The following is a 13602-nucleotide window of genomic DNA, read 5'->3' on the forward strand; positions in this document are numbered from 1 at the left end:
CAACCCTGAGCTGTCATTGTCTGCCGCCAGCAGCCGCCTCCTGTCGCTGTTTTATTTCACGCGCGGCAGCCTGCTCAGTGTGTGTGTGTGTGTGTGTGTGTGTGTGTGTGTGTGTGTGTGTGTGTGTGTGTGTGTGTGTGTGTCTTCAACCTGAGACCGGCGCTGTGTCACGAGCAGCAGAAAGCGTTTGGAGTCGCTCACCTCCAAATGTCAGCGACTCCTCCTGCAGGGTGTCCGTCAGTGCCGAGGGAGCCATTAGCCGGCGGTGGCTCTGAGTGTGTGTCCTGTGGCGAGGAGGAGGAGGAGGAGGAGGAGGAGGAGGAGGGGTGGGGTTGTGTGTTTTTTTTTCTCTTCAATGTGCAACATCTGCAGCAAACTGTCGAGGAGGGAGAGAGCGCAGCATCTGGAAAGCATCAGTACATGAAAGCTGTAAGAATAGCCTGCTTATTTATGGTCAGCCAGTTCCTTCCATCTACACACACACACACACACACACACACACACACACACACACACACACAGGTGCAGGCCTACACGGCGCTGGATGCTGCACAGTGGACACAGTCTTTAATCACGCACCGCTCCGCTGCAGTGGGAGGATGGACGGTGACGGTGATGCAGACAAACACAAACACAAGGCTACACTCACACACACACACACACACACACACACACACACACACACACACACACACACACATGCACACGCACCTTCCTCCAACCATAGCCCACCCCCTGCAAACCTACCATTTCCTAGCCCATGATGTAATGCTCTCAGACCCCTCCCTCTGCCGCTCACACGCTCCTCTCTCTCTCTCTCTCTCTCTCTCTCTCTCTCTCCTTCTCCTCATTCTATTGGTGGCTCCTGCCTGCATCTGCTGTATCAGCTCTGACTCCTCACACACGCACACACACACACACACACACGCACGCCTCGTCTCGCTCCCTCTTACACATACACTGTCAGGGGGATTCCTCCGCCACTGCAGCCTCCGCGAGCTCCACCTGGCTCCTGCTTCTCGCCGTGGGAGCAAAGCGCGGTGAGTCCCTCCCTTCTTCCGTGACAGCGGGCGAGCGCGTCTGACAGAAAGACAAAAGAACCGGGGGGCACCGGCGTTTGCGCGGCGAGCGGCGGTCAGACGCCGGCCGGAGGCAGCGCTGCCGCTGCAGCCTGGGAGGGGATGCTGGAGTGCGTGCTCGCGGTGAGTAACCGCTGAGGCGGCTCCGCTGCTGCAGCTGCTGCAGGTACCGGTCGTCCTGCCGCTGCGTGCGTGGCTGCGCTCGGTCCGGAAGCCGCTGGGGGGGTGCACGTGCATGTGTGGGCTCTAATGAGAGGAGCAATCTGCCTGTATGCTAATGTGCTCCAGGATGCTGTGAAAAATGTCACCCCCCCTGCTTTGGTGATGGAGCGGCAGCGGAGGCAGCGCCGGCGCCCCCCCGCTGCTTCCAGCTGGACAGGGACCACGCAGCGGCCTGAGCGCCTCGTTATCTGCGCGTACGCGGCTCGCGCTGTGTCACTGACAGAAGGGTGTGTGCGCGTGGCGTGACATCTGGACAACGTCGACTCCATCCCCATTATGTGCGCCGGCCTCTCTCACTGTGAGCCTCAATGAGACCCAGTCTGATAGAAAAAGTAATTCTATTATTGTCACAGCTTCTGCTGCTAAATGGCATTTTAATGATGGTGGAAATGGGTGAATGAAGTCACTGGTGCGTTTTTCTTCCTCCGCTGACTTTGACCAAATTGAATTTTGTGTAGCTTTGCACCGCAAACCTTTCATATCCAGCGTGTTGAAGTGTCGCTGGTTGAGCTACTTCGCTTCTTCCTCCAGATGTTTTTCGATTTCCTGGCTCTATTTCCAGTATCTCCATTTGCTGCATTCACTCACCGGAACAATAGTTAATCCATTATTCAAATATTTTGTAAATCTACACATAAGTCAGTTGTTGCTGTTATAATTCCTGCCTTATGAACCCACCACCGTTCTCCAGCGACCAGCTCAGCTGTTGTGCCTTTAAATGAGTGATTAGCACATCAAACAGCTTTTCCTGGAGGCCGCTTAGCGCTGACATGCTCTCTGCGAGCATGAATGGAAACTAATTACGATGATGGTGCAACAACAAACTAATAAAGCGTTGGAGGAAGTGAAGTCACTGGCTGCCGTAGCGTTTGCGAGGTTTCCGCGTTCTTCCTCCAGCAGAGCTGTTGCGTCTTTCTCCCTGGAACAGTTCTCTGGTTTCTCTCACACTGTGCTGATTCACTCGTCCTCAGCTGTTTTGACACAAAGTCCCATGTTAAACGTCCTGCAAAGGGAAAGAGAGGCTGCAGAGCGTGCATGTTAATAAAGAGCAGTAGATGGAGAAGGTTTCACTTCAGCAAACTACTGATCAGTCATCGTTTAACTGTACTAATACTGAATCTGTCGGGGGTTAAATCAATGCTTGTGATTGTTTTAAAACGACTCCTCTTTCCATCACGGATCCGTTTTGTGCCATCTTCCATCACAGTGTGTAAATGTTTAACTTAGAGTGAACCAGTGGTTTGACAGAGTCTCAGCAGTGAAGGGAAAAAATAAATCGCTCTTGCTCAAAAGAAAACGTGGCCTCCTCAAACATTGGAAGCCGGACGTCATTCTTGCTAACAACACCAATGTTTTGCTTTGCTGTCGAAGCAGCTGAGGGAAATTTCACTCTGTTCTCGGAGCGCTGTTTTTCCTTCACATTCCACAGTCGGAGCTTGACTGAGACGGGAGCAGCGGGTTTGGACGTTCTGGTCCCTAAATTCAGGAAAAGGTCGCCGCTATAATCGAGTAATGAGCCATTAGGCCTCAAATGCAGCTACTTGCAATTTAATAGTATTCCTTTGTAATTTGATTTAATGTCAAAATGAATAAAGATATAAGCACTTGATAAATCAATAAAGAATGGGTGCCTGGGGGCTTTTCTCCACAGCCCTCCCCCCTCTCACTGTGCAGCTGTAGGACCTTCACCTCTGCCCTCCCACTGCAGCACTCGCAACCTGGCGCCTTCAAAGAGCCAGATAATGGAAATCTAAGCATTTCACTGTTCTGCTCTTTAGTTTGAGTCTCCTCAGCTCGTGTTGTTTGCCACAATGAGCTGTGTTGACATGTTAGCTTGTAGCTCTAAGCTTTAATTACGTGCGGGCACCAGCTTCAGCAGCTCGCGTTGAGATGATTGAACATGTCAGGAATGAAGGCAAAAAAAAAAAAAAAAGCCAATTGAAGCTGACGGCATGATTTACATCTTTTTAATTAGCTTTCCTGTCACCGTAAACATGTTTCTGACATCTGTGTGTGAGCACGCGAGGGAGGCAGCTCTATCTGGACAGAAGATGACGGACGATGGAGGGAGTCAGAGCTGAGGACGCCACCTCGCTCCTCTCCTCTCGTCTCGTCTTGTTCTGTCCTGTCAGAGATGCTATCTGTTAGTGTAGATTGTTGCAGTCTTTACTGTATGTGGCCAAGGCTTCGGGTATTTGGGACATTAGAGTCTTTGTATGTGCAAACCTACATTTTATATACGACCATCCTTTATTACTGAGCCACAGACGCACAAACAAGAGTCCACAGCTGGAGTTTAGCAACAGCGGCTTCTTCAGCCAAGCGCCGGCGTTTCCACGGCGACGACGCCGTCGGTTGATTGTGATTTGTCGCTCGTGAGGTGCCGTCAGTGGGATGAATCCTTGGGAGAAGGAAGCGGAATGAATCGCAGAGTGGAGCTGAACGTCCACCCAGGGTCCCAGCTCCTCCTCAGCCCCAGCACGGAGGTGACTGCAGCCCAACACATGCAGCGTTAACAATGCAGCACATCAACATAGAGCCTTTTGATCCTATAGACATTAGTTTAACCCCAATTTGAGATAATCCCGCTCCTCTTGTTGGATTACCAAAATCCACCAAATATTTTGTTTGCCGTCTACTTAACCCCGATGGAAGCTCCCCGGGCGGCGCTGACCCTAATGTGAGGACCGCTGCCGTGTGCTCCCTGGAGGCTTCTCGTGTGTGAGGTCAGAGCCGACGGAGCAGTAAACTTGAGCGCCGCTCACGGGTTCTGCAGGTTCTGCAGGTTCTGCAGAGCGACGCTGCACAAGTGCTGACTTCTGATTGTTCCTGCGTTTTCCAGCATCAAAGGAAGTGACTCATCTGCACTGTGTCTCTGCAGACAGACCTCAGTCACACTTTGTCTGTCTTCATATGACTTCTTATTGCTGAATCCGTCCATCCCATAATGTTACAAGCCTGACTTCTGAATAAGATTTTAATCTCCTCAGAAGTAATCCTTGATTGAATTTGAGGGATTATCGAGGGCTCCGCAGATAAAGGAGAACTCTGATTTGGCATCTGTCCGTCAAGGAACGCATAATAGAGAACGACATTCATTTCTGTCCTTCTATTTATCTGCGGCACAGTCACACAAACCAATCGGAACGTGTCCCAGAGAGAAGCACCTTGGCCTCTCTCTGTGTTTCTTGGAGTCGTGCATGTGAGCAAACGCAACCAGATGGAATGCGTTTTTGACCCCCCTCCGAGGTCGACCTTCAGTTTGTGTGGCGTGATCACCGTTTGGTGAAAGATACTGGTAATGTTTGATTGGATTGTTCTAAGCAGCTCTCGTTCTGTTCCTCGTGTCAGGGAGTAGAACAGATTACACGAATGGCTGCGTCTGCCTGTGTTCACGTCTTTGCATTTGCACGTAATCCGCTGTAATTCTTTTTGTGGACACTGAGTCTTGTCATTGGTGGAGTTTAATAATGGAACGAACGCCGTACAGACGTGCCTCTGCTCGCAGCTCTTCTCCATCTTCTCCCTCTTTGGGACCTTCGTTGCTCTGGTCGCACTTCCAGGAGGCTGCTGTGACGACGCGCCGCAGCGCGTGCGCTGGGCGGAGCCAGAGTTGTGCGCTTCGGCGGCGGCCGCTTCTCGGTCAGTGGTGGAAGAGGCTCCACGGAGGACGCACCGCGGAGTTGGACCGATTCAAACTTTGTTGTCGTGTGTGTTTTCCTCAGTGGGTTTTTTCATCGTGGACCGTGGACGGTGAGCTCCTCCGCTTTGCCTTTCATGTTAACCGCCGTTAACGGTGATACGAAATCTATAGATGTTGAGTTGCTTCCTGTTTTTATTCTGTTTTTCGGATTCTTTGCCGGATTCACGGCGCGTCGTGGAGCGTTGCGTAAAGGACGGACTGGTGTCGCTTTGACCGGTGATGGTTTCCAGTCAGAACCGAACCAGTTCATGGGAGTTTGACGTCTTTCTCACACACGGGTCTTTTTTAAACCCAGCTGAATTTCAGATTACTTACACATCTCATGTGCAGAGCGCACGTGACGGTACCGTCTGTTTTCTGAGGACCCGTGTGCGTGAACAGCTGCTTTTTGTATCGAGCCCGAATGTTCGTTCGTCTCCGCATTATTTTCTCCAGACCTGAAGGACCATTGACGCGTTTGCTGCTGCTGCTGAGTGTGAGTGAATCAAACATTCCGTCCTCCACCTTCTTATCTCCGCTGCAGAACGTGTCGACTTACCTCACACGTCCGACCGCGTTTCTGCGGAACAAACACGGTTTAACCTTTGGAAAAGCACCGCTTTGCACAAACAAGGTGGGCTTTTGAACCGTGGGCTCCACGTTGGATGTGTGTGTGTGTGTGTGCGTGTGTGTGTATGTGTGCGTGCGTGTGTGTGTGTGTGTGTGCGTGTGCGCGTGTGTGATGATGCTGATATGTTCTGCTGGAACCGGACTGGAGCCGGACGCTCTTTCCCTTTGGGCCTCTGCTGTGTGAGTAACACTGATGGTGTCTCACTGTACACAAAGCTTCGGGAACTTTTTTTTTCGTCCTCTAAAAGCTCTTGCAAAAGCACCCCCCCCCCCCTGTCTCTCTCCCCCCTTTCTCCTAAACACACACACATGCGTGCACTCAGACCACCACCCACATAATCCCTCACATGCAAAACAATCAGCCAGACTCCACCCAGCACTCCACTCACTGTAACAACTTCAGAAGAATGGTCAGCATGTGGAGGGGTTGTGGTGAAAGCTGTGGGGGGGGGCTGCTTCTAATTCCCAAATGTTTGTGTCCAGAGGGACTGGAAGTGATCAGGACCAAGTGATGGGAACTCGCGGGTCCTGAGTCCCAGTGCAGCGTCCCGTTCAGTGCCGGGATGTGAGAAAACGGTCATTTTACTGCGTTGAAGCCCGATTCCGCCCAGGGATGGAGGGGGTGGGGGTTGTGGGGGGTTGCCTTTTTGTGCTGAGCACGTCGAACCGTTCAAAGTGGAAGAAGATCGTATCAGTATTGAGTTTTCTGAGTTTCTCCCTCTGTTCGGACCATTTGGCTTCAGAGTCGCAGCGGCGTGAGGAATCTGCGAGGACTCGTGCGACGGCCGAGGAGCCGAGAGTGTGAGAAGTAACACTTCAGGCGCCGACTGCGGGGTTGAATGGGTTTTATTTGCATTACTCCAACCCGGCAGCCCGTTTGTTCCTGGCTCTGCCCACTGTCTGCCGGTGCAGAGGCCATTCGTATTCAGCGGGACCTGCTGACCGGACCCTGCAGGGGTCCGCTCCTCTGAGACCACGAGGTTCTCGCCTCGTCTCCAGACCTCAGGGTTGGAGTGATTCCCGTTCCCGTAACAGCGTTCTGTTATACAGCTGTTCTCCTCATGAACAGTTACATCTACAGTCTGATCTTTGCTTTAGTGTTGTAATATTCACTGTTGTCATAACTCTGGACTGGAGGCCGGACTGAATACCACACAATCAATGACTGTTTGAATCACTTCTGTGAGTCGTACGAGTGCGTGTTTGTGACGTGGCCTCTGTCTTCGATGAAGCGTGACTGAGGTGTCTGTGTCTGCGTGGAAACGTCTTATGTAACTTATTACGTTCCATAGTGAAATTGTTGCCGTCTTCATTTTCCTTCTCCTGTTTTGACAGAAACCCTGGGAAAAGAATAAACTATGACTCTGTAATGAGAAGCAGGCGTTCTGTGTGCTCGGAATGTTTCACTGTGGATCCACCAGTAATCACATTTTGCGTTTCGGCGGCGGTGACGCATGCGTTTAAAGCGTGGTGCTTTTATTTTGGCGGCTTTCGGCTTTGCACAGACCTCGTTTTCTTACACGTTGATTAAACAAACACTAGACCAGAGGAGATAAGCGGGCGTCTGTTTGAACTGCTTCCACCCATGTGACCTTTTTGCACTTTGATTTCCCAATAGCTGCTTAACAAAACAGATAGAGGTTAAATTAGTAGAAGATAAGATGCTGCATCTATTTCTTGTAAAACCCATTTGAATTTGTTTGATCTGATGCGTCAGTAGCAGCTGCACGCCCTGATTTAATCAGGCTTCACTATGGAAAACCAACTGTATTTAAAATGACTAGGGTCGTCAAAAATGGAGAATATTGGATTTTTAATTCTGGCTGCTCCCCTTAATGTTCTGTGTCCTGTGTCTGTGAAGAGCCCAATGTAAATATTAGTACCGCTTTTCAAAGGCCTTTCTCCAATCATTTGCATACAGTCCCTTACTTTTACGGTGGCCATAATGTCGTCACGTAGCTGTTGGAAATAAATGCATCGTAACGCTAATGTTGCAGCTGAATAAAGTCGTTATGACCCCGTCCTATTTGTCCGGTGTATCTGCCGTCACCGGTGGGAGCGGTGCCAAGAGGGAGAGTTGACTCATTGCTTCTTTATTGGCAGCGCCGCCGCCGCTCGACGCGCCAGAAGTGCCTCAGCTGCTCCTCTTCACGTTGACATGTTTGCTCACAGTAAACAGGCACCTGCCTTCAAACCCAGCGACGCCGGACCCGGTTCCGCCAACGCTGCTGCTGCTCGAACCCTCGGCGCTGAAGTGAAGGTGAAGCACTGAGCCAGAAACGGAATATTGTCCTGTGATCTGCTTTAAATCCCATTGCCCTGCCTGTCAGAACGCATAAAGAAATGAGTCCTCACATCGGTTTAACTGCAGGGATTATTCACCCCCTCCCGACTCGCACAACTCCGGCTTTGAGTCTTGAGGTGAACCTACCGGGTTGAGCCAAGTTTTGGGTTTGATGGTGTAATTAGCAGATGGACTGTGATGCTAGCGCAGCGCGGTCCGGGCCTCACAAAGGCCTCCGTTGTGTCATTACACGACCGTTAATCCTCTCCTCCCTTTGTTACGCCACAGAGTTTGTTCACGGTCTCGACTGACATCATCATCAGCCCAGAGGAGGAACAAACAACAAACGTTCTCTTCTGGGTTTTACGACTTTCCCCACAGTTGCCGTGTGCGTCTCCGGTCGTCCCCACAGCTCCTGTGATGCGGTGATGGTGTGTGTGTGTGTGTGTGTGTGTGTGTGTGGGGGGTGAGTCGTGCCTCCTGTCACACCGGCCTGTGACGGACGCGCCGCCGCCCATTATTGACGAGTTTTTCCGCGAGCCGATTTCCCCGTCAGGCCGCGACGATTCGAGGCGAGGGCGAGTCGTATCAGAGGGAACGAGGTGACCCCCGCTCTCCTTCCAGCACTTATCGCTTCTGCCAGTTCTGCTTCACTCGCTTGTTTGAAATGATAATTGCCCCTTTCTGCCGGGCGCAGCCGTGCGCACACTTATGTAGAAGCGACTGTGAGCCTGTTTGAGCTGAGAACCGCCGTTAAACCGCTTCCCCTTCGTCTGGATGTGACGTTGGGGTGGATGTCACAGGTTCGGAGGCGCCGCCGAGGGCCCGAAGCCCCAGTTCAGCGCAGCGGCGTAATTAATGCCCTGGACCGTGGGGCACGAACATGACAGGACGGAGGACGCTGATGTTAAACAATTAACACAGATCTGTCTGGTGCCGCGGGGTCGTTTTAAAGCCAATTAGTGCACGCTCAGTCCAAGTCTGGCACCTGATTAACAGGAGGATCTCCTCAAAGAGCCGGATCAGCCAGGGAGCGTGTTTAAATGCAGACTAACTGTGACTCCAGTTGTTGTGATGAGATCGTCCTACGCTGTGGGTGAGCTCAAGTAAATCAACACAAAGTCTTCCTGTAGTTGTGAAGCAAATGAAATCTGGGCGTTGGTGAAATGCACCTGAAGCGGCACATTCCACAGCGGAGGCCCTTTAAAGGTCAAGCGAGAGCCTTTGCTCTCATTCACCTGCTGAGATTGTGATGCGGCTTTGTCTGTTCATTAATCGTCTAATCGTCGCCGGGTGTTTGAGTCCTTCAGGGACGCGCCGCAGCAGGATGCGTCCCAGACAGTCATCAATAGGAAGACGATTCAGCTAATTATTAATAATGCAGGCAGGAAACGCCGGTGTGCTCGTATCATCACCGTGGAATCGCTCGTTTGAATAATTAATTGGGTGCAGCCCGGTGGTTTCTGCGCTCGGAGACGTGCATTGTGCAGGAAACCTTCGCTGACACGGGGTCGGGTCCGGCCGGAACCCTTAGCGCCGCCGCCAGGCACGTATGCAGAATGAATACTGAATGAAAAGCAGAGGAAACTGCAGTCTTAAATCGACGGCGCTGATTAGCAGGTTTTGTGTTGTTTGTGTAAACGAACCTGTCGTGTGCAGCTGTTCTTTATTACAGGCCTGGCGGCGGGCGGGCGCGTGCATGTAGGTTCTGGTCTGATTTGCCCAGATTGTGAGTGCCAGGGGGCTGTTTCTTCAGAACCAGCTGCTGAAGTTCGAACGCAATAATCAGGCGATGAAACGGGTCCTGCATCGAATGGGGCGGTTTATTTTTACCGCGGCCTGTGATTTATTCAGGAGCCTGAATTCCTTCTGCCGGGACGAGACCGGCGTCCTTTGCTCATCTCCTCTCCAGCCGCTCTGATGTGGTGGTGAGGGAAATGGCTTTAATGTCGACCCCAGGGTCGGACGCGGTGAATAAACACTGGACTTCACACTGTTCTAATAGCAGCGAAGCCTGTTTGATGTCCAGCCTCCGATGCTCGGAGGACGCGCTCTCTCTCAAAGTCACCTTGTAACCTGGAAGGAGCCGAGGCGCTTATGCAGTTAATTGCAAATGCTTTTCTAGTTCCCTTTCACTTGGCGTTAGATGTGCTCACGATAGTGTTAATGGATTGGACGCCGGCCTAATCTGGACTCGTGTCAAGCTCTGTGATAGCGCCCATCACAGGGTCCTGCCCGGCTGCTGATTATCTGTCTCTCTAAGCGTCCGGGTCTGAGCCAAAGACTAAACGAGGGGAAAGTCACTTTGGAGACTTGAGTTATTGGAGCACGAGGCCCTCGTCGCGGCACATGTTTAGCAGTCGCGCTGTTCCTCGTCCCGTGAACCCGCCGTGACCCGGGGCAGTGTATGATCCCGCCTTCGCCTCCCTCAACAGATGCAGGTATTATTGCAGATTCTCCAGGGAGTTCAAAGGTTAATCAAGCCGCCGCCTCCAGCAATGCGGCGGCAGCCCATTCGTACACGGAGCTGCAGAGCCTCTGCTGGAGGAGCAGATGGGCCCGTGGCGCTGGGCGTCGCGGGTCGTCTGTACCATAACTGCTCCCGCACAATAGAGCTCTAATCCTATAAATCTTATAATTGTTGTTTCTAATCTAATCCGTCTCTTCAGCCGAGCCCTTGCTGTCAAATCTGATTGACTGCTTTGATGTGTAGTTTCATTGTCTGTCTTGAATGGACGCAGTCCATTTGATCAAATTTCATGTACTTGCCTTTATTTTGAAACTTATAACCGGAGCCTGGCGCCTTTGAACCCATGCATCAAGAGTTGTCAGATATTTCTTTATGCGTTATTGCCCCACAGAATTAAAGCGAAAATGAGGTTTCCTAGTTTATCTGAGCCTCAGAGAAGCCTCCACGCAGCGCCTGCTCTTTTCATTAAAATTTAAAGGAGTGGAGTTGCATAAGGACAAGCCCTGGGAACACGGAGACCTGGAGCGTGTGACACACGCAGGCCTTGTTGTTGCAGACTGAGCGGACGTGAGAGGGACCAGCGGAGGAGGAGGAAGGAGATATTACAGGAGGCTGCGTCAACACTCAGCGTTTCAGCATCAGGAGCCGAGTCGGCGTCGTGACAGACGTCCTGGTGAACGGCTGAGACCCCGGACGGGTGATGGTTCAGTCAAACAATACACGTGTTTGCTCACATTTCAGTCTGAGCAGCTTTTCTCCTCTAACGTCTCAGGAAACGGAATGTTGGTCATTTGTAGCAGCTACGAGGCACGAGTGAAGCTCTCATCTGATCGTCATCTACAGCATCATTAATTCAGGGATTAGGACTGGAGGAAGCGTCATCCGAGCAGCACAAACAGTCAGGCCTCCAGGTTTATTAGATGTGTGGGGACAGAATAAACAGCAGAAGCATAAACGTGTGTTTGGTTGTTGTTTTGTCACAGCACAGAGTCATGACTGATTCCTGAAGGCCTGAATTCCTTAATATTTTATTCTTGATTAGATTTTTTTTTTACAATGACATTTACACCTAGAATTGACGGCATCCAGGTGGATCAGACTCTTGTCTTGTAGATGTGAAGAGTTTGGAGAATTTGCAAAGGCCCCATTATTTCAGTTTTAGTTTAGTTTTTTTCCAACAAACCTAAAGAACAAAATCTCCCTCTCTTCTTTCCACAGATCCACCATGATTTCCTCTAAACGGCCACAGGTTGCAGCTTATCACTGATCCACCGACGAGGCTTTCGAGTCGATGGAAACAAGCAGCCTTTAATCCAGACAGGATTCCTCCTCCTCTGCGGTAACCGTGTGCGAGGGCCACTGGGAGTACAAGCATCGAGTCAAGGACACGCTCAGTTCTGGAGCGAGAGAATGAGCCTCTGAGGAGTCCAGAGCGTCTTAATGAATTCCGAGGAATCTTAAAACAAACAGTGGAGCGGTGCAGCGGTTCCTCGCTGAGAGGCCGAGAACCCACGTGGACGTGGACCATGCGCTGCCTGCTGACGGCGGCGCTGCTGTGGGTCAGCTGCCTGCGGCCGGCGCCCGCCGCGGCGGACGATGACGTCACGCCTCGCATCAGCTTCGCGTACGGTGAGTGGAAACCGAACGAGCGCGGGCTTCTCGTGAATGCATGCGTTAAAACACGTCTCTGTTTAATTGGCACAACGTTCACCGTTTCTGTCCGTTCAGTTTAGTGGTTGCTCGCGGACAGAATGACATAATGAACATTTTAGTGACATTCAGACCTGCTGTGAACGTGTTTGTCCTTGAATCTACTGATTGAATGGGACGCCTTCTTGTACCTGACTCTATTAGATTAATACTCAGCACTCCTCTTATTATGAAAACTGTGGATTAAGCTTTCATCACCTAAAATCACGGCGAGGCTGATGGACCTTTATTATTGATTAATACATTATAGGAGCTTTGGACAAACAAAGGAGAGGCGGAACGAGGTTGTTTCCGTGTGACTCACTTACTGATGTGCTGCTTTTCAGGGAACTATTGCTAAACACTAACATTGATTTTTTAAAATGAGCCCCTGGATCATTTACTGTGCTTCTGGTCTGACTCCTTGTTCCTGCTGCTGCAGAAGTGCTGATGAAGGCGCATGTCAATGCGAGCAGCAGCAGCCAAGGCCCAGGCTTGTGTGTGTGAGGGTGTGTTGCCTCCTGTAAATACTACCTGTCTGAAGCTGTTCCTCCGCAGCTGAGATCATGCTGTAACGAGCCTCCACCAAATGGGCAACGCTCGTCAGATGGAGCTGTCACTTACTGAACCTAAAGTGTCTCAAGCCTGGCTGGTCACACTTTAAATACCCATTTGGTTTGTATGGTGTCTAAGTAAGAGGGAATGGGCCTCTACTGCAGAATCAACCAGAGCCCATTTCTTGGAAAAGCCTCCCTTTTCTTCTTCTACTTGTTGCTGCTCCGTCCTTTTGTTCTAATGAGCAGGATAATCTATCGTGTTCAGTGAGCGTAGGTTTTTGTGGTCGCTGCAGTGGGAGAGTTTGTCTGCTTCTCGTTATGGCTCAGAGAGAGAGAGGGGGGGTGAGCGAGCGAGCACAAAGGATCATGGGAGTAAACATCGAGAAGACATGTGGCATGTATCACTTAGCTAGTTTTTTGCACAACCTCTTCAAAGTTGTATTACTCATGACCACAGTGTGTTTATGAGCTACAAGACTAAAACTCAATCAACTTATGTAGTCGTTCAAAAACCTAAAACTAATCTTTGAGCTTAGTTTAGAGTTAAAAGGCCAAAGGACGTGTTGCATGAAGAGCAATTATAGCTGCTTTTATGCTGAAATTATAAACAATAGCTAATGTTAATAATATAGAAATCACACTCAAATTGCATCTCAGTGTCACATCTTAGCGTTAGCTTCGTGGTATTTTCCTCAGACTGCGTCCTGAGCACACCTTGCATTCTCCCTGTACGCACCATATCGTGCACGTCCTCTCATGCGCGCTGATCCGGTGACCCTGGCAGCGTGTCGGCCGCCGTGCAGAGGCCGCGAGGGTTCATCCATGCTCCGATGCCCAACGAAAACCCAGCGAGGACACGCCCCCCGATCCTGAAGGGAACGCGGCCCGGGGCGTCACAAGCGCCTGCGATGTATTGTAACAACAGCCGCAGCGGTTTGGAGCAATTAGCGCACGCGAGGTCGCTTTAACGGCTGCGTCGCCGGCGCGCT

At 51.0% G+C, this 13602-nt stretch overlaps 1 protein-coding gene across 4 annotated transcripts in view; it reads left to right on the plus strand.

The window, feature by feature from the left end:
* The first annotated feature begins 855 nt into the window (after nucleotides 1–855).
* Nucleotides 856–13602, plus strand: part of LOC114852209 (semaphorin-4B-like) — a 29852-nt gene continuing 17105 nt past the window's right edge. The window contains exons 1-2 of one of the 4 annotated variants that reach the window (XM_029144452.3): nucleotides 856–1040; nucleotides 11586–11996. In XM_029144452.3, the coding sequence (XP_029000285.1) occupies nucleotides 11894–11996 (103 nt within the window). In that variant the 5' untranslated portion in view covers nucleotides 856–1040; nucleotides 11586–11893. Of the gene's footprint in view, nucleotides 1041–1062; nucleotides 1203–4904; nucleotides 5055–5112; nucleotides 5480–11585; nucleotides 11997–13602 lie in introns of those variants that run through there. The other 3 variants (XM_029144450.3, XM_029144449.3, XM_029144451.3) reach the window with 3 other exon arrangements.

This window comes from Betta splendens, chromosome 3 (assembly GCF_900634795.4).
Source record: "Betta splendens chromosome 3, fBetSpl5.4, whole genome shotgun sequence".
NCBI lineage: Eukaryota > Metazoa > Chordata > Actinopteri > Anabantiformes > Osphronemidae > Betta > Betta splendens.